This window comes from Capricornis sumatraensis, chromosome 2 (genome assembly GCF_032405125.1).
Source record: "Capricornis sumatraensis isolate serow.1 chromosome 2, serow.2, whole genome shotgun sequence".
Lineage (NCBI taxonomy): Eukaryota > Metazoa > Chordata > Mammalia > Artiodactyla > Bovidae > Capricornis > Capricornis sumatraensis.
Window position 1 is genome coordinate 115,619,748 of NC_091070.1, and position 25,049 is coordinate 115,644,796.

The following is a 25,049-nucleotide window of genomic DNA, read 5'->3' on the forward strand; positions in this document are numbered from 1 at the left end:
AGTCAGGGATCGTGTCTTATGCATCTTTGTATCACCAGTACCAAAGAACAGGTCCTGGCACACAGTGGTGAATCAAAATGTGTTTGATGAACGTATTGAAACCTCTTACCTCTAGGATTTTATTTAAAAAACAAACAAACAAACAAAAAACAACTGTCCCTGCAGGCTGAGTATTCATCCCCTGAATTATTAATCACCTCAGAGGTACTACCTCCTTCTCTGCCTCCACGAATCTCTCAGGCCACTCTCGATGCTTTCACCTAAAATTTTCCTTTCTCGTATTTGTGCCTAGGACTACTCAATGTTGGACCCAAAGCTATTCTCCGAACCCCAATAGAGTCAGGTAGGACTGAAGTCACTTAGCTGCTCAGGGCCTGCTGGGAGGCAATAAGTAGAATACCTCTCGAATCTCCAGAAATGGGCTAGCGCTGGGGCGGAGTTTCTATGGCAACCATACGGCAAGCCGGCCTTTCAGATAGTTTCTCCGGGGACCACAGAGACTCAGTTCCAGCGTGCATCTCTATGGTTTCCACAGCCTAGAAGGGTCGAAACAGCACTTCCGGGAAGATGGCTGCGCACAAGTCACGTTTGTCACATGTTTCTGCGGAGAGGATCTCGCAATGACGGTAAGGGGCTACAGTCCCCCGAATGGTGACTGTCATAGCCCGGGCTCAGGGGCAAATGTGACAGAAAGAGAATAGTTTTACTCAAGTGAAGCTGCGGTCGGAGGGCTGGAGTTTTAACCTCCACAGGAAGGAACCCTAGGGAAAGGAGCCAGCTCTTCAGAACCTCTGTAAGAATGGTAGCCCAGGGCCCCTTCTCCAGAAAACTCACGTTGACTGGAAAGAAGACAGTTCCTGAAAGTGTGCTCACAGCCTTCGCAAAGACTGCGAGCACAGCCTGGTATCTAGCTTCTGTCCACAGTTACCTGTTCTAGGTCGGTTAAGGAAATTCCCACCTGTGTCATTCAGTTCGACAATTAAGGACTGAACGCATTCAGGAGCTGCATTAAGTGCATCAGGGGTTTGGGAATAAGACTAAGCATAGGCTGTGGTATATAATATAATTTCGAATTAATGCGACAAGGCATAGGCTGTGTAAGTCTTAGAGTGTAAAGCGCAAATGGCTATGAGCCTGTGAGTAGTGATTGAGAACACCAGTTCTGGAGTGCCTGAGATCCTAGATCCGCTACTTAACCAGCTATTTGATTTGTGCAAGTAGCTAAACTTTTCAGTGCCATTTCTTCAGTTGTAAGTTACAGTAAAAACACCTCCTGGGAATTCCCTGGTGGTCCAGTGGTTGGGACTCTGTACCTTCACTGCGGAGGGCTGGAGTTCAGTCCGTGGTTGGGGAACTAAGATCCTGCAAGGAACCCGGGGCAGCCAAAACAAAACCCAAAACACCTCCCTGTGGGGTTGTTGGAAGGATTAAATGAGATAATATGTGTGAAACAATTAGCAACATGCTGGCATGTGGAAGGCTGAGTATAGAATTTGGGTTTTGGTATCAATGGCAGGTCCTAAAACAAGTACCCCGCTGATAACTGAGGGATGACTGTAGTTGGGAATATAATAGAAGCTGGGCTACTATACAGTCATGCATCCTGGGCTCATATTTCCAGCTACATCCCTTACCAGCTATATAAGAAACCAGGCAAGAAACCGAGACTTTATTTTTCTCCTCTATAAAATAAGGATAATATCTGTCTTACAGAACTGTCAGGGTTAAATGAGACAGTATAATAGTATGTGTAATCCTCCTGTTAAATATAAGAGCACCTTTCCAAGCTGGACAGTTTCAAAAAGGGTGCTCCAACAAGACTGAAAGACAGTGGTGGTGAAGCCCCCACAGTGTAAGTGCTGGGGCACAGGTATAGGATACAGGCTCTATTAAGCACTGCTGTCTTATAACTGGAGGAGATGGCAACCTACTCCAGTATTCTTGCTGGGAGAACCCCATGGGCAGAGGAACCTGGCGGGCTACAGACCAAAGGGTCACAAAGAATCATACAACTGAGCACAGACAGATATCACTCAGGTTAACAAACATCTCATTGCTTTGCTTTGTTTTTAACATGGTAATAAATCATGGGAGATGTTGTCAGGTAGCGGTCAAGAGTGGGAATTCTGCAGACCAGCTGCCTGAGTGTGAATTCTACATGCATCAGCTGTGTGACCTTGAGCAAGTCACCTAACCTCCTTAGGCTTTAGTTTCCTCATTTGAACAAAAGGATAGTAATACTTTCCTGAATGCAAAGTTTAGGAAATCTTCCTGGACTGGGACGGTTACATGAAATGATCCATGCAAAGCCTTAGCAAAGCCCAGCATGTGGTGAGCTCTCCATAAATTTAGGTATTATTGTTAATACTGGTTCTCCTTGACTTTTAGCATGTTGACCTCTCAGTGGTCAGGGAGCTCCCTAAGGACCAGGCCTCCCAGCTTGGTCTCTGTTCCAGCTCCAGGAAAGAATTCTTATAAGAGCAGTTAGGATGGATTTGGTACATGATCTGAGCACTTTCTCCCTTCCTCTTAAAGGGATGACAGTGACTGCTGCTTCTCCAGTGAGAGCCTGAAGACAGTGACTTTTCTCATCATGAGTATCACCCCTGAGGTCAAGAGTCGGGGGATGAAGTTTGCTGAGGAGCAGTTGCTAAAGCATGGATGGACTCAAGGTGATTCCCAGGGGGCCCCTTCCACATCCCCTAACTCCCTCACTACCCTCTGCCCAGGGGAGAGGCATTATCCTGGATTAACCTCTCTCTAGTCTGTTCAACGGAAGAGGAAAAGTTAAAGAGAAAATTTGCAGAAGAAAATTCAGCAATTTCCAGACATTTCCAGAAAAGGGAAGAAATATGACTGTGGATAGTGAGAAGGAAGTGGCTGAGAGAACTGGGAGTGGGAAAGAGATGACCTTTGTCCTGAGAGAATTATGGGAAAAGAGAGTTTGGGCTCAAAGACATGAAGACTGTATGGAGAGGTACTAGGAAGAGTGGAACTGGGAGGGTTTCTGAGAGGGACAGGGCACGCCCAGTGCTAGGTGTGTGGAATGACAAGGAGTGGCATGTGCCAGGGTTGCTTTGTGAGGGCTTAGGGCAGGCAGTGGAATAAGCCAGGTCATTTGCTGTCTTCTGCAGGCAAAGGCCTGGGCCGGAAGGAGAATGGTATCACCCAGGCCCTCAGGGTGACGCTGAAGCAGGACACTTATGGGGTAAGACTGGACAGACTGCGGGAGGTCAGTGGGGATGGGAGATGGGGGCCTTGAAGATAGGGTGAGGGAGGGGAATGACAAGCCCTGAGTTCACACTTCTCTGGCAGGTGGGACACGACCCTGCCAAGGAGTTCACAAATCACTGGTGGAATGATCTGTTCAACAAGACTGCAGCCAACTTGGTGGTGGAAACTAGGCAGGTATAAGCTCTAATAGCAGGCATGTAACACACGAGGGCCTGGACACATGGGGGTGAGGGAGACGTGGCACCCACTCACACATACTTCCCCAGGATGGAGTACAGATACGACGCCTGTCTGAGGAGACCGCCCGTCAAGATCACGCCAAGCCCAACTTGCTGTATCAGAAGTTTGTGAAGGTATTAGAGGCTGGGGGTGAGAGGGCCCATCCTTTCCGCTTCGCTGGTCTCTTGGGGTCTGAACAATTGCCTTGCATGCCCTACCTGTTCTCAGGACTGTCCTAAGTGGGGTCCTGGGACTAACCTCGCTGTTGCTGACCCAGACTGCCCAGATCCTCAGCAAGAATTGAAATCTTCAGGCTGCATGGATCCCTGCCCTCTGCTGAGGGGGCTGCAACAGGGAGTGGGAGGCAGAGGACAGTCAGGAGCTGCCAGAGGAGAGCAGGGAGGGGACATCTATTTCAAAGGACTTAGAAGCCTGAGGAGACCTGAGAGATTATCGGACCCATTGTCTTTTATTTTGCAGATATGGCCAGAAGTGGGGAGGTGGCTCACTGAAGAGCCCACAGGTGGCTAGTAACTATAAGAACCTGTTCTAGCCAAGGACTAGAACCCAGGTGTTCAGACTTCCCTTTTCTAGCATGCCAATGGAAGGGAGTTGACATTTAATGATCTTCCATTCCCTGCTTAAAGGCTCTACATGTTATCCAGCAGATCTTCCCCATTCATCTCTGTGGCCATCTTCGGTCCCAGTTCAGACCATCATCTCCTGCATGATTTCTTCCACAGCCTCATAACTAGCTAGGCTCCTCACTCTAGTCTCAATCCTCGTGCCAATCAGTTCATCCTCCACAAAGCATCCAGAGTGTTCTCTGTAAAACACAAGTTTCACTGCATCACTGGCTCCTCCTTGACCTGGGATGACACAGTCTACAGGTGACAGACTGACTCGGATGGCCCTTCAGGCCTTGTCCTTGCCTTCTTTCCTAGCCTGTTTCTCGCCACTTCTCAGGACCTCTGCCTACACTTTAGCCAGATTGATTCTGAATCTTTTTCAGGCACCATGTTTTTTCACCTTCAAATTTTTGCATATGCTCCCCCTCTCTGGGACATTCTGCTTCCTTTACCTGCTGACCTTGTCCTTGTCTTTCAAAGCCGAGTTACTTGTAGGAACTATTCCCCAAACCCTGAAGCCTGAGTCAGGTACCCCTCCTCTAGCAGAGATAATTTTTGTTTAGTCACTAAGTCATGTCTGACTCTTTGGGGACACTATGGACTGTAGTCTGCCAGTATTTTCTTCATAATTGCCTACATTCTGCCATATCTCCTTCCCTGCTAACCACGTAGGATCTATGTTGGCTGCACCCATCTCATTCTTATTCCACTCTGTATCCCCAGCCTTTTAATCCATAGTAGGTTCTTAACCTGGTTAAATAAAGAACTGTGCATAGGTATTGGCCCAGGGTCGGGGGCGGGGTAAGGGGGCGCACAGGTTGTGAAAAGAACCATCTTTATTGTCTGCTGCTAGAACCATGAGATGACCACCAGGGGGCACTTGTCCCACTGTGAAGACCTGATGACCCAGGTACTTGTCCCTCCCTTCTTGTTCTGCCCACTAGCTAGCTCGCTGTGGGCCAGGGAGCCAGGACTGCCCCTGCCCCACCCATTCCCAGCTGCAGCCCACTTCCTGCCCAAGCTGACATATGCAGGTTGGCACACCTCTGTGGAGGTCTGTAAGAAGTGATGTCAGGGGCTGACAGATCTGTGCCTCTGGCTACTTGAGATGGTGGTTGGGAGTGGTTTCCAGAAGGGAAGTGGGATGACGGTGGTGTTGAGTGGGCCTTGTCCATCCCCACGATTCCTCCTTCTAGACGGCCACACTGACTTCAAGTGGGGAGAAGCCAGACAAGGACTGGGAAAGCTGCAGTGATGACAGCCAGGAGCCCAAGCCTCCGAATGTGTGAGACGTCTTTCTAGTGCTGGGGCATATGCGAGGAGATGCCTTCAAATCTCAGAAGAAAGGACCTGTATAATGTTTGACTGTGGTCTTCCTGGGGGGTGGAACTGTTGTACTAATCTTTGGCACTTCCAGGTCCTGAATAGGAACTCATTGGTGAATGTTTTGGAGGGGAGGAGAGGTCAAGCCTTTCCACCAGATCTATTTGTAATTCCTGATTCCCACCCCTCTCCAACAGGCTGACCGATGAGATGCTGCTCCAGGCCTGCGAGGGACGAACAGCACACAAGTAAGTAGTGGTTGGCTTCTTGGGCTCCCTTCTTTTCTCCCCATCACAAGCCCACCATTGAGGGTGGCCTGTGCCACTCTTTTCACCCCAGAGGAAATGATTCCTACTCTGTGCCCATCTCTGAAGCTGCCTGAAGACAGGTAGCTCCTCCTTACCAACTTTCCCTGCAGTCTCAAAGATGAGGCCTCTTTTCCCTGATGGCCTCCCTCTGACTTGGGCCCCATCTATTTCAGGGCTGCCCGTCTTGGGATCACAATGAAAGCTAAGCTTGCTCGCTTAGAGGCCCAGGAGCAGGCCTTCCTGGCTCGGCTCAAAGGCCAGGACCCTGGGGTCCCTCAACTGCAGTCTGAGAGCAAGGCCCCCAAGAAAAAGAAAAAGAAAAGGAAGCAGAAAGAGGAGGAAGAGGCTACAGCAACTGAAAGGAGTGCAGAAGAGTACTCAGAACACACTGACGAGAGCATCAGAAAAAGCAAGAAGAAAAGACGGCATCAAGAAGAAAGAGTCACAGATGAGAGAGAGGGCACAGCTACAGAAAATGAAGAGACCACAAGAACAGGTGGGCTTGGGGAATTGAAAAACAGAGAGCACATCGACCGGTCCCTCAGGAAAAAGAAGAGGCAGCACCGTGAAGAGGAGAAGGTGGAGCTGGCGGTCTTAGATAATGAGGGAGGCAAGGTGGCTGTCAGTGGAGTCGGGACAGAGGAAGTGGAGAGGAGAGTATACACTCACCCACGTGGCAGAAACAAGAAGAGGCGGCAGCATGAGGAAGAAGACTTGAACACAGAGGATGAAGAAGTTGAAGAGGCTCTCGCAGATAGTGGGACCAAAGAAGCAGAAAGCACATCGTGCAGTGATCAGAAAAGGGGGAGAAGCAAGAAGAAAAGATGGCAGCATCAGGAGGAGGAAGTCTTGGATGGACCTGGAGTCAATACTGCCCAGAAAGCAAAGAAGAAGAAACGGAAGAGAGACTGAAGGCCAGGCCACAGCGGGGCCCGACTGACGCCCCTCCAGGAGCTGAGGCCTCGGGCCTGAGCTGACGCAGGTCTTAGGCACCTCCTCAGTGAGGAGTCCCTCCCAAGGAAGAAACAGCCGTGGAATAGCAGTCTGCTGAGAAGAGAGTGGTAGTCCCATGTCTGAGTCAACGGAGAGGCAAGTCCCCCTTACAGAATCTAACCCAGAGATGGTGAACTCAGGCACCTGCAGGGGCCAGGCAGCTAAGGGACCAGGATGCGGGGAGCTGTGGCAGTGGGAATGCAGACATCTGAAGAGACATCTTGGCTAAAGAAGCTGAAAATGTAGATCTATGGGAAATATACTGATTTTTTATTTTGAAGGCTAAGAAAAACATGCAAATTCAGCCCATAGATTGCCAGTTTCTAACTATACCAAATTGAATAAACATCAGCTTGGTCTTCTAGTCTGTAGATAAGTTGTGACAGTCATCTCCATTCTCAGCCCAGGAAGGTCCTGAATACAAATTAGTTCCCTTAGAGGCCTCTGAAGAAGTTCCTTCTGTTAACATCTGGTAGTCTTGCTATGCTGTTAAGTGAAAGGAGAGAGTTCAGAGAACCTCACCCAGCTCCCTGTCTGCATCCCTAATAACTGTGTGTGTGTAAAGGACGCACACCTCACCTTGGAGCCTTTTTCAGCATCTGAAAGGCAACTGTCATTGCCCCCAAATGCCATAGAAACCTCTCTTGCACACTGTTCCCACAGAGAGTGCACCACCTCTCCAGAGTTGCTCTCTGGCTATACCATCTCTTAACTGTTATTGTCAGAAGAGCTCCCAGGACTCCACAGTTCTGGGAGAGAGGCACTAAGTCTTTATTGAAAAGAATGCCCCCCACCTTCTCTCACTGCAGACGATAGACACATTCGGTGTCAGGGTAGGGTGGTAGGTTCAGCTGGTACTTCTTTTCCAGAGCAGGTGGCACGAAGCGACCCCCCAGGTAGTGGTAACGACCAGTAAACTGGGTTGCAGACTTTTTGGGTGCTGTCAGGGAGATGAGCAAGTCTGGCTGGATTCCTCCAGAGCTTCCCTTCTCCACGTCCCATCCTGAAAAGAAGGTGGTAGTCAGAGCAGAAGGGACCAAGATGTCCAGTCCCCTTCCACACCTTGCTCTGCTCTAATCTTAAAGGAGTGGGAAGCCCCCTGGGTCCCCACCTGAGGAAATCATGTCCTTGGAGCTGCACACACTCCTGGGCTCTGGTCTCACAGTCAACATGTAAAGGGCATTCCTAAACTCTTTGTTCCTCAGCCCTACTTTGGCTCTTTCTGCACCTCTAGACTCTGTCTGAACCTTGAATCAGGAACAAGAACTCCTAGGTACCTACCTCAAGACAGGGCAGGGCCCTGATCCCCCCAACCTCCTTAGACCCGCACCTGAGGGAATGTCGATGCTGGCAATGGGCACAGTGAGTCCATTCAGGATGCTCAGGATGCTGCGGAATGGCTCCCGAACCTCACCCGTGAAGCTGAAGCCAAAGATGGCATCCACCACCAGCTCATACAGTTCATCAATCAGCATCGGCTGTAGTAGAGAAGGAGAAGACGTCAGAGCTAGCAGCTTCACAAAGAACCCTTAACAGGAAAGGGCTGTCCTCTGTACCCAAAGGCCATAGGCACAGGGAGAAATTTAATCTCATTCAAATGGCATTCTGAGGCCTAGAGTTCAGTGCAAGTCACTGATTGAGGCCAAGCTGAGTCCAGTCACATCTTCCGCTCTGAGTGTCTGCCAACCACTGGAGAGGCTACAGTGTAGCACAGCCTGAGACCTGGAGTCAGGAGGGGCAGGCTTTGGCCTTGCCTCTGCCGTGAACTGATGTGTGACTTTGGACAAATCACTTACCTTCTTTTGCATCTCAGTCTCTTCATCCGTAAAACGTGCTAAGGAATTTTAAAACGTTCTCAAGTTACCCACTCCTAAACCCATCATCTGAAGAAAGGGTTCAGGATAAGGTAGTCACTTCAGTTCCCAAGAGGGGCACGTAATGTGTTTACCGCATGCTAGAGGAAGAGGAATTGGCTACAGCGTGGAAAGAGTGACCAGGGGAGATTAAGGGGAAATAAAGCTTTAGAGAAGGGGGTGCTGGCAGCTCATAAATGGAGCACACCCTATGACACCAATTCCATTCAGGTAGCATACTTCAGGCACCTGTGTCAGGCCTCTCCCTGCCCTCTAACAGTTAATCTAGAGAGGGAGAGTCGTAAGTGAGCTCAGCCTGGAAAGGTGAGTGAAGAGCAGGATGCAGGCAGCAGTTACTGAGGAGGGCAGTGAACAGGAGCCACCTACCTCTGAGGGCATTTCACCAAGGAAGGGGATGTCCATTTTCTGGCACTGCGTCACCAGTGCGGTGAAAAGTGGCTTGTTAGGCCTTTTAGGGTAATAGATGGTTGGCTGGTAGCCCTACGGGGAAAGGAAGGTGGGGGATTCAAGCCCAGGTCTTGGAAACCTCTCCCCCACAGCCCTTCCCTGTGTACTCACAAAGAGTTTGAGGTGTCGAGCACAGACCAGGCCATCTCCTCCGTTATTCCCAGGGCCACAGATGACCAGGACGGTAGGGGGGCTCCTGGACAAGGACGTGGGGGGATATGCCTGAAGGCAGAGTCAAAGGGGATTCAGAGGGGCTTTGGGCAGTGACAGACCAGGCTTGGCCTGGCCGTCCCTCCCCTCACTTCGTTGTGCCTAGGCCAGGGGGGCTTGTACAATGGCTTGCCCCAAAGGTCGAGAGTTGTGCCACTGACCTTGGCAATGGCTGTGGCACAGCTCAGACCGGCCAGCTCCATAAGTTGGTCCACGCTGAACTGGTACTCATTAAACAGCTCCTGGTCCACGGCTTGGGCCTCCTCCTGGCTGAGGAAACCCACGGCCTGAGTCCCCACCCCTCAGGTGCTCCCTCGCGCGGGCGGCGCGGCCGCCCCAGGTCCCGCCCCCTTGGGTTCCACCCAAGTCCTACGCCCCGCTTGCCCGCTCAGAACCTCGCCTACCTCAGGTATTTCACTGCTGAACTCGCCATGACTTCTGAGTCCCCGCGGCCACCCGAGATCAGCCGCTGCGGCACCCACCAGGTGGGTCCTGCGCGACAGGAGCCGGCCTGGACTCTGACGTGTGACAGGCGCGAGCCTGCAACCAGCATCCCGAGCCCCAGAAGCGCCCGCAAACCGGACATCCAGCTAGCCAGGAGGGAGCACGCTGGCCCGCCCGGCGCATGCGCAGCACTTAGCCCTGCCCCCAGGGGCCGGGCCCGCACGCACCCTGGCCGGAAGCGGTCCTAGGACTGGCAACTCCGCCGCTTCTCCTCTTGTTACCGTGCGCGCCAAGGCCCGGGTGCCCTCCCACACCGGCCCCGCCTCCGTCAGGGCGTCTTGTCTTACTGTCTGGATCCCAGCCCGTCGCCGGAGCATTTTCATATTGTCTCGCAAATGACCCGAAGTGCTTTGCTCCCAAGCGCCCGTCGATAATAACTCTTCATTTCTTCATGATTTTGGGTAGCAATTCTGTTACTGCTAAGCTGTATAGCACAGCAGTTAACCCGGGTTCCTGCCCTACCACTTAGTGAGTGAACTTGGCTCTCCAGATTTGTTGCCTGTCTGTAAAATGGGATACGAGTACATATGGGGCTGTAGTCCATGCAAAGCCGTAGACAGCGTCAGGCACATAGGGCTCAATAAGTTAATGTTCTTATTAACGTTATGATTATACAGTGGAAATGAGAAATAGATTTAAAGGACTAGATCTGATAGAGTGCCTGATGAACTATGGATGGAGGTTCGTGACATTGTACAGGAGACAGGGATCAAGACCACCTCCATGGAAAAGAAATGCAAAAAAGCAAAATGGCTGTCTCAGGAGGCCTTACAAATAGCTGTGAAAAGAAGAGAAGCAAAAAGCAAAGGAGAAAAGGAAAGATATAAGCATCTGAATGCAGAGTTCCAAAGAATAGCAAGAAGAGAAAAGAAAGTCTTCCTCAGCGATCACTGCAAAGAAATAGAGGAAAACAACAGAATGGGAAAGACTAGAGATCTCTTCAAGAAAATTAGAGATACCAAGGGAACATTTCATGCAAAGATGTCCTCGATAAAGGACAGAAATTGTATGGACCTAACAGAAGCAGAAGATATTAAGAAGAGGTGGCAAGAATGCACAGAAGAACTGTACAAAAAACATCTTCACGACCAAGATAATCACGATCACTCACCTAGAGCCAGACATCCTGGAATGTGAAGTCAGGTGGGCCTTAGAAAACATCACTATGAACAAAGCTAGTGCCAGTAGAGCTATTTCAAATCCTGAAAGATGATGCTGTGAAAGTGCTGCACTCAATATGCCAGCAAATTTGGAAAACTCAGCAGTGGCCACAGGACTGGAAAAGGTCAGTTTTCATTCCAATCCCAAAGAAAGGCAATCCCACAGAATGCTCAAACTACCACACAATTGCACTCATCTCACACGCTAGTAAAGTAATGCTCAAAATTCTCCAAGCCAGGCTTCAACAATACATGAACCGTGAACTTCCAGATGTTCAAGCTGGTTTTAGAAAAGGCAGAGGAACCAGAGATCAAATTGCCAACATCTGCTGGATCATGGAAAAAGCAAGAGAGTTCCAGAAAAACATCTATTTCTGCCTTATTGACTATGCCAAAGCCTTTGACTGTGTGGATCACAATCAACTGTGGAAACTTCTAAAAGAGATGGGAATACCAGACCACCTGACCTGCCTTTTGAGAAACCTGTGTGCAGGTCAGGAAGCAACAGTTAGAACTGGACATGGAACAACAGACTGGTTCCAAATAGGAAAAGGAGTATGTCAAGGCAGTATATTGTCACCCTGCTTATTTAACTTCTGTGCAGAGTACATCATGAGAAATGCTGGGCTGGAAGAAGCACAAGCTGGAATCAAGATTGCTGGGAGAAATATCAATAACCTCAGTTATGCAGATGATACCACCCTTATGGCAGAAAATGAAGAGGAACTAAAAAGCCTCTTGATGAAAGTGAAAGAGGAGAGTGAAAAAATTGGCTTAAAGCTCAACATTCAGAAAATGAAGATCATGGCATCCGGTCCCATCACTTCATGGGAAATAGATGGGGAAACAGTGGAAACAGTGTCAGACTTTATTTTGGGGGGCTCCAAAAATCACTGCAGATGGTGACTGCAGCCATGAAATTAAAAGACGCTTACTCCTTGGAAGAAAAGTTATGACCAACCTAGATAGCATATTGAAAAGCAGAGACATTACTCTGCCAACAAAGGTCCGTCTAGTCAAGGCTATGGTTTTTCCAGTAGTCATGTATGGATGTGAGAGTTGGACTATAAAGAAAGCTGAGTGCTGAAGAATTGATGCTTTTGAACTGTGGTGTTGGAGAAGACTCTTGAGAGTCCCTTGGACTGCAAGGAGATCCAACCAGTCCATTCTGAAGGCGATCAGCCCTGGGATTTCTTTGGAAGGAATGATGCTGAAGCTGAAACTCCAGTACTTTGGCCACCTCATGCGAAGAGTTGACTCATTGGAAAAACTCTGATGGTGGGAGGGATTGGGGGCAGGAGGAGAAGGGGACGACAGAGGATGAGATGGCTGGATGGCATCACTGACTCGATGGACGTGAATCTGAGTGAACTCCGGGAGTTGGTGATGGACAGGGAGGCCTGGCGTGCTGCGATTCATGGGGTCACAAAGAGTCGGCACGACTGAGTGACTGAACTGAACTGAAGCGTTTCATATAACTTGGGACCCCTCTCCCCACTAAATTACCTCGCTTATCTCTGCTTACCTGCCTTCCCAGGTAAAGAACCCGCCTGCCAATGCAGGAGAAGTAAGAGAGGCGAGTTAGATCCCTGGATGGGGAAGATCTCCTGGAGAAGGAAATGGCAACCTACTCCAGTATTCTTGTATCCAGTATTCTTGAAAGGAGCCTGGCAGGCCACAGTCCATGGGGTATAAAGAGTCAGACACGACTTAGCGACTAAATAACAACAGGATTGAGGGGGATGTTTTTATGCTAGTTTATTCTGTTTCTGTAACAAATTCCATTCCTGGCTAGTTCACTGAGAAAAGCAAAAACTCCTCCTACTTTAAAAGAAAAAAATTATTTATTTATATCAGCTGTGCTGAGTCTTCCTTGCTGCCAGGGTTTTTTTCCTTATTCACAGCGAGGGGGAGCTAGTTGCAATGCTTGGACTTTTCATTGTGGTTGCTTCTCTTGTTTCAGAGCCCGGGCTTTAGGGCACGCAGACTTCAATAGTTGCTATTCCTGGGCTCAGTAGTTGTGGTTCCCCAGCTCTAGAGCACAGGCTCAGTAGTTTTGGCGCCTGAGCTGAGTTACTCTGCGGCATGTGGGATCTTTCTGGACCAGGGATCAGACCCATGTCTTCTGCATTGGCAGGCAGATTCTTTACCACTGAGCCACAAGAGAAGCCGGAACCCCTCCTGCTTTTAACTATTCCTCTGATGCTGTGCAGTGCTGTGCTTAGTCGCTCAGTCGTGTCTGACTCTGCAACCCCATGGATTGTAGCCCGCCAGGCTCCTCTGTCAATGGGATTTTTCGGGCAAGAATACTGGAATGGGATGCCATTTTCCTTCTCCAGGGGATCTTCCCAACCCAGGGATCGAACCAGTGTCTCCTGTGTCTCCTGCATCACAAGCAGATTATTTAGTTACCCACTGAGCCATCTGGGAAGCCCATTCCTCTGATAGTCTCTCTTTTTTTATTATAAGAGGCTTACGATCGCCTATGGCTTGTAACCTTGCCTTCATGTATGTTTATTTACATGTCTGATGTGGAAAATTGCATGTATCAGACTGTGATTGTGGTGGAAAATTGTTTTGGTTAGACTGTGGTTTACTCATCCTTGTTTTTTCGTTTATTCATCTTAATTAAAAGAGAGTTTACATTACAATTGCATAATCTTATCTAAGACTTCACTAATTTTGTTTTATAGCTTCACCAGTATATAAGTAGCTTCACTTTTATATATTAGTCATGACTTAGTGACTGAACAACAAGACTCCCTACAGGCCTACTTGAGAAAATTAGTCAATTCTGAAGATTCATTTCCAAAACACACTGTGAAGAATGTTTCTTTAACATAGATAATATTTTGAGTATATGTACCCAGTGCTGACATGAGTCTTCTCATTTTATCCTTACAACAACTGTCATTATCCCTATTTTCCAGATGAGGAAGTGAGAGTGTTAGTCACTCATTAGAGTCCGATTCTTTGCAAACCCGTGGACTGTTACTGGCCAGGTTCCTCTGTCCATGGAATTCTCCAGGCAAGAATATTGGAGTAGGTGCCATTCCCCTCCCCAGGGGATCTTCCTGACCCAGAAATTAAGCCCGGGTCCCCTGCACTGAAGGCGGATTAGGAAACTGAGGCTCAAAGATGTTGAATGATATGTCCAATGATACACTGATAGCTGTCAGTGGAGATAGGACCCAAGCAGCTTGACCTAAAGTCTGAAGTCTTCAGCATTATTCTATGCTGAAATGCCTCTCCAAATGCAGAGCTATATATCTGAAGGGTTATCAACTGCTGACTTCATTCAGATGAGATGTAACTATGAAATAGTAACACAGAGCATATCCCAGCATACACACTTAGAATTCACGAAACAGCCAATGAAGGCTATCTTCAGGAAGGCAGTGCCCAACCTGTTCCACCTTGCTGCCTTTCACCTTTTGGAGTGTACTCTAGAAAATGCCTTCAAAGTCAATTTAAGAAGGGCATGTCGGGCTTCCCTGGTGCTCAGTGGTAAAGAATCTATCTCCAGTGCGGGAGACACAGGTTCAATCCCTGATCTGGGAAGATTCCACGTGCAGAGGAGCAACTAAGTCCATGTGCCACAACTACTAAGCCTGTGCTCTAGAGCCCAGGAGCTGCAACTACTGGAGCCCGTGTGCCTAGACAACCCATGCTCTGCGACAAGAGCAGAATCCATTGCCATGAGGAGCCTGAGTACTGCAACTAAAGGGTAGCCCCTGCTCTCCACAACTAGAGAAAACCCTGTGCAGCAGTGAAGACCCAGCACAGTAAAAAAATAAATGAAAACCTTTTAATGAAAGGGGGCATGAGGATTGAGTATTTGCTAAGTTCCAGATGCTCTGCCTATATTATCTAATTTGATCCTGTCCATCCTATGATGTATTTTCGTCCTTATGTTATAGATGAGAAGTTGCATAGCAGAGAGAAGTTAAGTAATTTTCCTAAGGTAATATAGCTATAAAATGGTAGAGCCAATGATGCTTGATCCTGACCTAGGATCAATACTCTTGTGTGGCAGATGCTGCTACTTGTCCCTCAAAATCATTCTCCTTTCTTCTTTCTTCATTTAAAGACAGTTTGATTGGCTTTGTTATAGTCAGTGAATCTACATCTCAGTCAAGACATCTCCAATGCCTGACAAGATAATAAGCTCTATTGAGATAAGGAAGATTCAAAACCTGGTTTTGTGCCTGAAACCTAGTAGGTCTCTATCTACAAATATTTTAATGAATCCTTAAAATCTCATTGTGAAGTAATTTACAGTGCAGTAGAATGCCTCTTATCTGACACGACTGCTGCTGCTGCTAAGTCGCTTCAGTCGTGTTCGACTCTGTGCGACCCCATAGATGGCAGCCCATCAGGCTCCCCTGTCCCTGGGATTTTCCAGGCAGGAGTACTGGAGTGGGGTGCCATTGCCTTCTCTGATCTGGCACGACTGGGACTAGATTATTTTACTTCAACAAACGTTCATTTGCCATCTGTCAAAGTGTGACCAGGGTCTTGCCTTTGAGGATAAGGCCAAAGACTGTAGTTATCCATCTTCTTTCTTGCATAAACTTCACCACTTACATATCACCTAACAGTTTGAAGTTGGCTTCCTTAAGGTGGAACAAAAAATTGATGGTATATTTAAAGCAATCTGAGTGCAAAATTCACCTAGATTTTTATGATTTCCCCCAATTTGTAATGGTTTCTCTGCTCACATCTAATTCAACAGAAGTTTTTAAAGTCACTCACCTGAATTGTGTCTTCTAAAGATTCCATTTAGTTGTCATAGAAACAGCTTGTTTTCACACTCTTAGTTCATCAGTTTAATTACAAACAACAAAAACACACACAATTGGAATAAACACATTTGGTATCAAACACGAACAACTGTTGGTAAGCAATGGCTTAACTGGGGGAGTTGAACTGCACAGCATCCTAAAAGGTACTCACTGCCTAGGTATGAACCTCAGCTTTACTTACTAGTTGTCTGACCTGGCAGGTAAACCACTTAACATTTGTGCCTACTTTTCCTCATGTGTGAAAGGGGATTCATCTGCTGTGAGGATTAAAGGAGAAGACACTTGTGAAGCACAACAGGGTGTGGCATGTGCCAAGTGAGCAATGGTGCAAAATCCTGTTGCTGCAGCAGCTAGCATCAGTACTGCTGCTATAGGCCCGAGAGGCCCTGCATCCAGCATCTGCTTTTTTTTTCTGGAGGAAGAGGAGTGTATCAATAGCTCCCTTAAGGTGTATCTTCTGTAGCATGAGATACCCATTTCCCATATGAGAAAATGGAGTCAGTGACCCTAAAGTGTCTTAAACAAGATGTCATGCTTTTAAGAACTGGCAAGGCCAGATTGTGAGATTTGATGCCAGAAAGAAAGGGGAGAAATGTACCATCCGTTTTCCTTTTTTCTTTTCCCTATTGAATCCAAAAATCCCAATGAGAAGCACCCAGAACGCCTTGGTGCGGAGACTGCCAAGCCCTTGTCCAGCCTGCTCGGGGGCCCACTTGCAGACATTGCATTCCATGCCCATGCAGTGCTCACCGGAAACGACGGGGAAGGGGTCCAGCCCCAGAAGTCCCTGAAGTGTGCATGTTGGGAGGGTACTGCAGAGGCCATGCTGAGGCTGGCAGGGGATGGTCACATGATTATGCAGAAGCCAGACTCCATGGATCTCCTCTGAGGGTTCCTGCCAGGGCGTTCCCTGGGCTGTTTGAATGACCTGAAGGAGGCAGAGAGGGGTTTGCCAATGGAGAGGAGAGAAGGCAGCTCGCTCTGGCTCCAGCTTCTGTAACCCTCTCTGGCCCTACCTCTGCTGGTGGGCTCCAGGGCAGTGGGGAGTATGCTGAAGCCATGTGTTCCCCCATTCAGCAGGATTCTCCCTTTCACCAAGGTCTACACTCAGGCCATGCAGGAGGCGGGGGACACTCTGGACCTCCAGAGCTGGGTGAAGGTTGTGCAGACTGCTAAAGGGCAAAGTCAGAGAGGCTCAAAGCACCATGTCCCCCAGCAACAGACCACCTCTTCCCCCAAGTTTAACAGTGATCATGTTCCATTAAAGTCATCCAAAGTCACATCCTCTCCTACTTCTTTTATCCATTCTCCAGGCTTCATCCCAACCCAGGTACCCACCTATCGCCATGGGGCCCATTGGGTACCAGAAGGCCAGAGCTCTCCATTCTGAGGGGGCCTTGGCCTCCAAATGAGAGATGGGCCTTGGGTCTTGGGCCTGGAAGGAGAGACAAACACATTCATCATAGGCCTCGCTGCCCCAAGAACCATCATGAGGGGAAAGAGACATCTTTGGCAGAAGAACCAGGAGGGTGGGTATCAGGGGATGTTTTGGTCGCTGTATGCAGAGGGTCCCCCTGTATAGGGCAGGTGCTTGGCAAACTTGGACTGACTAGATGGGAATGATTCATCAGTGTGCCTGGAAGAAAACACACTGAAAAGAAGACATCAGTGAATTCAAGTCATCAAGAAGCAAGGAACTCTGTCCTCAGAGTGCAAAGCCTTTGGGGGAAGAGACTAGCAAGCTAAGGTAAGAAAAGCATCCAGGGCCTGGCATGCAGCAGGTGTGAAAACCTTGGTGCTCCAAGATACAAAGTTCTAGATGTTAGAAAAGCCTCATGAGCAGGGGGGAAGAGGCAAATTCAGGAAAGGGTTTAGGCAAAATGGTCCAGGGCCTTGAGAGAGGAGCAGAAAGTGGGGAGGGCTGGTCCTGGCCTTGGGAATATGACAAGTGGGAGGGTGGGGTCCAGGAAGTAAGAGCACTCGCATTTAGGGGACAGCGATGCTAGAAGCAGCTTCCTTAGACTCACCCTCCAGCCTTGGTGCCCGAGATGTCGTGGGAACATTCGCTGACTCTTCCTCTTTCCCCTCGTGGCCTTCCTCTAACTCATCTTCCCACCCACCTGAAGATCTGTAGAGGCAGGAAACAGATGGCAGAGTGGCACCCTGGCCAGCTCCCCTCCTCCCCGTGTCCCACCCACTGTGCCAGGCTGTGACACCTCCCAACACACCCCTGAGGCCACATCCATCGCTGAAGCTCTGCTCCCGCCCTGCTTACCTATGCTGCACTCCTGGTGTGCCCCTGCCTACCCTGGCTGGGGTCCCTTCCACCAGGCTGGCTCCACCTGGAGCCAGGGATCTCCCTGGAGCTGAGGTCTAGGAATGAAGAGGGGTAAACGGGGTCAGTTTGAGAAAAATGGCTATCCCAGCTGTGTTTGTGGTGTGAATGTACGTTTCTTCCACACACAATGGCCCCAGAGAGACAGAGAAGTGCTAGAGACAGCTGGGCTGTGCCTTGTGTCTAAGGATGAAACTACAGGGCAAGGCCCTTTGTTCTATTAAGGTTCCCAGTAGTAACTCTCAAGTTAGAACTCAAGCTCATGGAGTATCAGACCTGGCCAGAGCTTGATGACCACCTCATCCTTCCTGGGCCTCCAGGGACAAAGTCACAGAAAGTTGGTGGCCAATGTTGGATAGAACCTAGGTCTTCTGACGCCTAATCCAGTCATCTGCTTATGCCAAGATAATTTTACCTGCAAACTATAATATGGTGTCCTAGTCTTTCAAATAAGAGAGGACATAGGTGGAAAAGTGAGAGTGTTCATCACTCAGTCGTGTCCAACTCTTTGTGATCCCATGGACTGTAGCCCACTAGGTTCCTTTGTCCATGGAATTCTCCAGGCAAGAATACTGGAGTGGGTAGCCATTCTCTTCTCCAGGGGATCTTCCCAAGAGAGGACATCAGTTCAGTTCAGTCACTCAGTCGTATCTGACTCTTTGAGATCCCATGGACTGCAGCACACCAGGCTTCCCTGTCCATCACCAACTCCTGGAGCTTACTCAAACTCATGTCCATCAAGTCCGTGATGCCATCCAACCATCTCATCCTCTGTCGTCCCCTTCTCCTCCCTTCTCCAATCTTTCCCAGCATCAGGGTCTTTTCCAATGAGTCAGTTCTTCGCATCAGGTGGCCAAAGTATTGGAGCTTCAGCTTCAGCATCAATCCTTCCAATGACTATTCAGGACTGGATTTCCTTTAGGACTGACTGTTTGGATCTCCTTGCAGTCCAAGGGACTCTCAAGAGTCTTCTCCAACACCACAGTTCAAAAGCATCAATTCCTCAGTGCTCAGCTTTCTTTATAGTCCAACTCTCACATCCATACATAACTACTGGGAAAACCATAGCTTTGGCTAGACAGACCTTTGTCAGCAAAGTAACGTCTCTGTTCTTTAATATGCTGTCTAGGTTGGTCATCACTTTTCTTCCAAGGATGGCTGCAGTCACCATCTGCAGTGATTTTGGAGCCCAAGAAAATAAAGTCTGACACTGTTTCCATTGTTTCTCCATCTATTTGCCATGGAGTGATGGGACCAGATGATCTTAGTTTTTTGAATATTGAGTTTTAAGTCAGCTTTTTCACTCTCCTCTTTCACTTTCATCAAAAGGCTCTTTAGTTCCTCTTCACTTTCTGCCATAACGGTGGTGTCATCTGCATATCTGATATCTATCCCGGCAATCTTGATTCCAGCTTGTGCTCCATCCAGCCCGGCATTTCTCATGATGTACTCTGCATAGAAGTTAAATAAGCAGGGTGACAATATACAGCCTTGACATAATCCTTTCCCAATTTGAAACCAGTCTGTTGTTCCATGTCCGGTTCTAACTGTTGCTTCTCGACCTGCACACAGATTTCTCAGGAGGCAGGTAAGGTGGTCTGGTATTCCCATCTCTTGAAGAATTTTCCACCATTTGTTGCGATCGACACAGTTAAAGGCTTTGGCGTAATCAATAAAGCAAAAATAGATGTTTTTCTGGAACTCTCTTGCTTTTTTGATGATCCATTGGATGTTGACAATTGGATCTCTGGTTCCTCTGCCTTTTCTAAATCCAGCTTGAACATCTGGAAGTTCATGGTTCACGTATTGCTGAAGCCTGGCTTGGAGAATTTTGAGCATTACTTTGCTGGCGTGTGAGATGAGTGCAATCGTGTGGTAGAGACATAAAACCCAGCAAATAAATATAACAAATATTCAAGCATAATTTCAATTCCTGGGGTAAGTAGGTTGCCTGAGAGTGAGGGAAGAGGCAGTTGAAGAGACATTGACCTGTCGAGAGAGGATGGGAGGTAGAGAGGGAGGGAGGAGGAGTTTGGAGAAGGAGGGGTACAGAACTGTCCCCTAGAGAATGAGAGAGAGAGAACATCCTTGGAGCACTGCTCCCATCCTGCGGCTCTTTTGGGAACTGCAGCCAGAGACAAAACCACGTCCGGCAGGTTTGGCTCAGTTATCTTTGATGGTGTGCGTGCATGCAAGTTTGCTCAGCCATGTCTGACTCTTTGGGATTCCATGGACTGTAGCCTACCAGGCTCCTTCTGTCCATGGGATTATCCTGGCAAGAATAGTGAGTAGGTTGCTATTTTCTCCTCCAAGGGATCTTCCAAACCCAGGGATGGAACCTGTGTTTCATGGGGCTCTTGCACTGGTAGGCAGATTCCTTACCACTGAGCCACCTGGGAAGCCCCATCTTCAATGGCAGCCTTTGGCCTTCACCCACTGGGCTAGTTACCAATCAGCCAAAGCCCTGGCACAGCCCTGGTGTTGGGGACAATCCCCAACCCCCCACCCACCTCCCCACCCCCAGGTGGCCTCTGGAAAGTGTTGTGTGTCTCACACGCAGGCCCTGGGGCAGGTGACTACAGACGAGCAGTCAAATACAGCATCCTTGGCATCAGCTCCGCCCATCACCACCCCTTTCTCTGGGTAACCTCTCCCCACCCCCTCCTGCTTGTCTCGGTGTCATCTCACCAGGGTGTGAGTCGGAAGCAGCCCACCCCGGGCCAAGTGGGTCCTTACGGCATCTGTCAGCTTGGCCACCAGCCGCTCTCGCACAGAATCTGACTCCTTCTGGGGAGAGAGTGGATAATGGGGTAGTGGGGAAGGCCTGGGCTTCGGGACCGGGGAAGAAATAGAAAAGGAGGCGGGGAGGGGCCTTTGTCTCCTCTCTTCTCTAGCCCATCCCTGTGCCTTTGCCAGCGTCCTGCCACCGCCTACCCAGAACCGTGGACAGAGGTGGATTCTTCCTCACAATAGTGTCCCAAGACCCAGCACACTGTGTGTCCAATGCACATTTGATGAGCGAATGGATGGTGGGGAGAGACAGGAAGATCAGCTGGGGAAAGCATGTCAGGAGAGCAACTGGAGGGCTCTTGGGAAACAGTTCCATTCTGGGATGGAGGGTCTCACCGGACACCGGGCCAGCGCTTCCTTATAGTACTTCAGAGCCTGGTCATGCTGTCCCAGTCTGGCTGCAGCAGCCCCCAGACCCTCACAGGCCTGCCATTGCCCCTTCACGTCCCCTGGGGAAGACAGTCTGAGAGGTCCTCCCCTGGCTCCCAACCCCACCGACCCTCCCCTCCAGAGGTCCTCCCACCAGCCCCAAGGATCCTCAGGCTTTGCCCCACCCCAAGCCACCTGCAAACCGCTCCCCTCACCAGTGTCCCGGGCAGCCTGCAGGGCATGTAGGTAGTTGTCTCTGGCGGCCTTGTGGTCTCCCAGCTGGCTCACTGCAAATGCCAGGCTGCCAAAGCTCCAGCCCTGCTCCCTCCGCTGCCCCACAGAGCCTGGGGACAGAGCCCGCCCCATCCTAAGAGAAGACCTGGCCTGCTGGGGCATCAGAGCCCTGCCCCCCAACGAGGAAGGGAGGGTTGCCAGGAGTCCTGGTGCGCAACCCCGGCACACCTCTAGAGGCACCATGAAGGCTTGAACTCTTGAAACCCAGCCTGAGCTTTGGCCTGAATGCCTCCCCAGGCTACTTTGAGCCATATAAAAACTCAGGGAGGCAGGCAAAGCAGGTATTAATAGCTCCATTTTTTATACACGTGCAACCTGAAGCTCAGAAAGCAAAAATGATGTGCTGAAAGTCACACAATCATTTAGAAGAAGCACTGGGCTCCACTTCAGGCTTCCCTTTCCAGCCAGGTTCTCTCTGCCCATTGCTGCCTTCCCAACCCCAGGCTTCAGCCTCTGGGCCCACAACCCTCTGTCCTGCCTGGCTATCCCATCCCCTGCACCCTCCCACCCTCACTCTCTCTTCCCTGGTTCTGGACTTCCCAGTCTAATTAGTTCCAAAGTATAACCATAATTAGTTCTAGAGTTCCACCTTGGGGCCCAACTGGAACCCCCCTCTTAGCCCCTTGGTCTCAGTCTCACTCCCCAGTCCCCGGTACCCACCGTGCAGGTCAGCAGCCTTCTGGTGGAACTCCCGGGCTTCCTGATAGTTGCCGAGGGCATTGTGGGCCATCCCAAGGTTCCTTAGCACTGTGGCCTCCTCTCCTGGCTCCCGGCACAGGGGCAGGGCTTGCAGGAAGGCCTCTACTGCTAGCGGGAACAGCTGGAGCTGGGAGTAGCCCAAGCCTAGATCGTTATAGAGTTGCCCTACAGGGCATAGCCAAGGTCACTGGCCAGATGCTGCTGAAGCTGTACTGTTGCAGCCTCTGTCCCACTCCCTCAGCGTTCCCATGCCCCTCCCAGCCCTCAGAAAGGCCTTTGCTTCCACCCCATGTCTCAGAGAATCACCCGGTCTGAAATCCCCCAGATCCCACACCTTCTCAGCCCCAAGGCCTCACCCAGGAGTCCCCGCTCAGTGCTTCTCTCAGCAATCCTCCGACTTTCCTCCAGCACCTGCATGACTTCACCCACCCCATGCTGCCCGCTCTTCAGCATACACCCCGCTGCAGCCCCCAATGTCAGGGCTGCAGCCTGGGGCTGCCCTGCTTGGGCATAGGCCTGGCTTGCTTCTTGCAGGCAGTGGGCTGCTAGCCCAGGCTGTCCCAGAGCTCGGTAGCAGGCTCCCATTTTTGCCTGGGCTTGTCCCTGGTCACCTAGTGGCTGGTAGTGGCACAGGGCCTTGTGGAACCAGGCCAAAGCTTGAGGCAGGTCACCCAGGGCATGGTAGGCCAAAGCCACATTGAAACACTGGTCGCCATGGTACCCGCCCTGGGCCGTCTCTTGAGGGTGAGCACGTAGGAGCAGCTCAAGGCCTCTGGCTGGGTCCCCAGTCTCCACGTAGGCAGCCCCAAGGTTGAAGGCACAGGCCTGGAGAACAGGGGTGTCTCTGGTTTGTGGTGACTTGGAAGCCAGGAGGAAGGCCCTCTGGAAGCTGGTCAAGGCCTCATGGTTCCGGCCAGCCAATAGGGCCCTGTGGCCAGCCCTGGTGAGGGCTTGGATGGTGGCCTCTTGCTGAGGCCACTTTCTTTTCTTCTTTTTCTTCTTGGAGCTTGAGGACGAGAGCGAGGGTTCTTGGGGGGTATCCTCGGTGTTGAGGGAAGACATAGGGCTGACAATAGGGAGCAGAGGGGTCAGTATGTTATCCTTGGTCCTCCAAAGGACCGCTGTCCCTCTACAGCAATTCAGCTCTACTTCTGCGCCAGTGTGACCCTCAGGGTTAAAGGATTTCTCTCTGCCATCTCACTTTGCTTCACCTATCCCATTGGACATCAACTCTCACTCTGATGTCCTGACTAATTGTTCATCCTCCAAGACTCATTTTAAGACAAGGAGGGGGCAGGGCACAATCTTTGAAAAAATGACTTAGCCTGAGGATGCAACATAAACTGATTAGAACCAACTGGGTCCAAGATGGCAGACTCAACTTCCACTTGACCTTGAGCCTCAGTATACTCTCAGTGTAACACACCCCAGGTGCCATGATGGTTCTAAGGATGACCACAAAATGTCAAAAAGTGGGTGGTGGCCCAATTCCTTGAAATCCCCACCCCTTTTCCAAAATAACTGGAATACTCCACCCAATCATTAGCCTATATAATCACCTTAATACTGAGGATACCCACCAAGAGCCTATGTAAAAATTGACAGCCCCACACACGCTGTCTATGGAGTGCGTTTCTTCCCTGAATAAGCCTTCTTTCTCTTTACTATGGCTCAACATGGAATTCTTTCCTGCATGATGCCAAGAACACATACTCGGCATCCACCCCAGGGACTTGGACCTGGGATCTGACCATCCTCTCTTGAACCACTCTCTTCCTTGCAACAATTTCAAGTAACAGCTTCCTTCAGAAAGCCCCTCCCCTCAACCAGCTGGGTCCTTCTTCTGTACTCCCATAGTGCTTATCTGTACTTGGGTCTCTCAAGGCATTTTTCATATCGAGTTAGGGTTGTTGACTTTCTTGACCATTTCCCCTACTAGATTTGGAGCAACTTGAATGTTCTAAAACAGTAGATTCTCAAAATATGTTTACCGAATGAGATGAAAAAGTTGTGGAGATGGATGGTGAAGGCTGCACAGCAACGTGAGTATACTTAATGCTGCTGAACTGTATGCTTAGAAAAGGTTTAAAATGGTGAATTTCATGGTATATATAGATTTTTGCCACAATAAAAAAGGTGTACTGAATGAATAAATGAATGGATGAACGAACAGAGCACATACAGGGCCTCTGCTCCACCATCTCCTTCACTCTGTGCATCCAAAGACATCCACTCATAATCTACATACTCCTGCGTCTAATCTCAAGGTAGAGTTCAAGTCAGTTCGACAAAAGCTCAGTGTGCTCCTGCTGTGTGCCAGGAGCCATACAAGGCACTAGGGGCACAAAGCTGACTAGGCCGTGTAATTGGCGGGGAGCCAACTTTCAGGAGCAAGGCCTCTGTGTCTCCAGTTACTGCCCACTCCCTATCTCAAGGGGAACCTCTCTCCCCACTACCTCCTTGACTTTCCGTCTGCTTGCTAGTTTTGGTCGCCTAACATCCTGCTGTTATCTCTGGGGCACTGTTAAACCCAAATACATTTCTTGCATCAGCATGTGTTTCTCATTAGGATCTCTCCCCCTAGAAAGGCAAAGCCTTTTCCCTGAATCCTCCCAAGACAGGAAAAGGAGTGGAAAAGGCCCAAGAGGTGAGTTCTCAGTCCTTCCCATTTTCTTCTTCTTCTTCCCTGCTGCCTCTTTTTTTTTTTTTTTTTAGGAGAAGCAAGCAAAGGTGATACATTCTCTTTTTAAAGAAACTACCCCTGCTCCTAAGAGCACCCAGAAATTCTGTCTCTTTGAGGCCCTCCTTCCTGGGCATTCCTAGCTACCCCCACCAGACCTTGGGGCCCCAGGCACA

At 49.6% G+C, this 25,049-nt stretch overlaps 3 protein-coding genes across 4 annotated transcripts; 1 reads left to right on the forward strand and 2 right to left on the reverse strand.

Annotated features, from left to right (window-relative positions):
- The first annotated feature begins 571 nt into the window (after positions 1-571).
- LOC138072956 (G patch domain-containing protein 4) lies at positions 572-7,043 on the forward strand. 2 transcript variants are annotated; one of them, XM_068964300.1, is made up of 9 exons: positions 572-626; positions 2,536-2,672; positions 3,135-3,208; positions 3,316-3,408; positions 3,501-3,587; positions 4,936-4,992; positions 5,279-5,367; positions 5,603-5,653; positions 5,887-7,043. In XM_068964300.1, the coding sequence occupies exons 2-9, from the start codon at positions 2,594-2,596 to the stop codon at positions 6,623-6,625; spliced, it is 1,269 nt and encodes a 422-aa protein (XP_068820401.1). In that variant the 5' UTR covers positions 572-626; positions 2,536-2,593; the 3' UTR covers positions 6,626-7,043. The 2 variants fall into 2 exon arrangements, with proteins under 2 accessions (XP_068820401.1, XP_068820402.1); XM_068964301.1 differs by lacking the exon at positions 4,936-4,992.
- On the reverse strand, positions 7,010-9,833 carry NAXE (NAD(P)HX epimerase). The gene is made up of 7 exons (XM_068964302.1): positions 9,642-9,833; positions 9,399-9,507; positions 9,139-9,249; positions 8,947-9,060; positions 8,037-8,184; positions 7,501-7,709; positions 7,010-7,192 (listed from the first exon to the last, which is right to left on the reverse strand). Exons 1-6 carry the CDS (start codon positions 9,821-9,823, stop codon positions 7,507-7,509), a joined length of 867 nt encoding a protein of 288 aa, XP_068820403.1. The 5' UTR covers positions 9,824-9,833; the 3' UTR covers positions 7,010-7,192; positions 7,501-7,506.
- A 6,885-nt stretch (positions 9,834-16,718) lies between these two features.
- Positions 16,719-23,255, reverse strand: TTC24 (tetratricopeptide repeat domain 24). The gene is made up of 10 exons (XM_068994132.1): positions 22,550-23,255; positions 22,155-22,358; positions 21,416-21,544; positions 21,168-21,280; positions 20,730-20,828; positions 17,982-18,079; positions 17,734-17,834; positions 17,244-17,357; positions 17,045-17,135; positions 16,719-16,878 (listed from the first exon to the last, which is right to left on the reverse strand). Exons 1-10 carry the CDS (start codon positions 23,253-23,255, stop codon positions 16,719-16,721), a joined length of 1,815 nt encoding a protein of 604 aa, XP_068850233.1.
- Positions 23,256-25,049: the final 1,794 nt, after the last annotated feature.

Coding starts and splice junctions, on each gene's coding strand:
- LOC138072956 (XM_068964300.1), top strand. CDS start 2,594: ATGAGTATCACCCCTGAGGTCAAGAGTCGGGGGATGAAGTTTGCTGAG. Junction 4,993..5,278: donor GTGAAGACCTGATGACCCAG/GTACTTGTCCCT, acceptor TCCTCCTTCTAG/ACGGCCACACTGACTTCAAG. Junction 5,654..5,886: donor GAGGGACGAACAGCACACAA/GTAAGTAGTGGT, acceptor CATCTATTTCAG/GGCTGCCCGTCTTGGGATCA.
- NAXE (XM_068964302.1), bottom strand. CDS start 9,823: ATGTCCGGTTTGCGGGCGCTTCTGGGGCTCGGGATGCTGGTTGCAGGC. Junction 9,250..9,398: donor GTGCCACAGCCATTGCCAAG/GTCAGTGGCACA, acceptor CTCTGCCTTCAG/GCATATCCCCCCACGTCCTT. Junction 8,185..8,946: donor TTGGTGAAATGCCCTCAGAG/GTAGGTGGCTCC, acceptor TCTCTACTACAG/CCGATGCTGATTGATGAACT.
- TTC24 (XM_068994132.1), bottom strand. CDS start 23,255: ATGTCTTCCCTCAACACCGAGGATACCCCCCAAGAACCCTCGCTCTCG. Junction 21,545..22,154: donor GAAGGCTGCTGACCTGCACG/GTGGGTACCGGG, acceptor CTCTGTCCCCAG/GCTCTGTGGGGCAGCGGAGG. Junction 16,879..17,044: donor AATGGGCCCCATGGCGATAG/GTGGGTACCTGG, acceptor TTTGCCCTTTAG/CAGTCTGCACAACCTTCACC.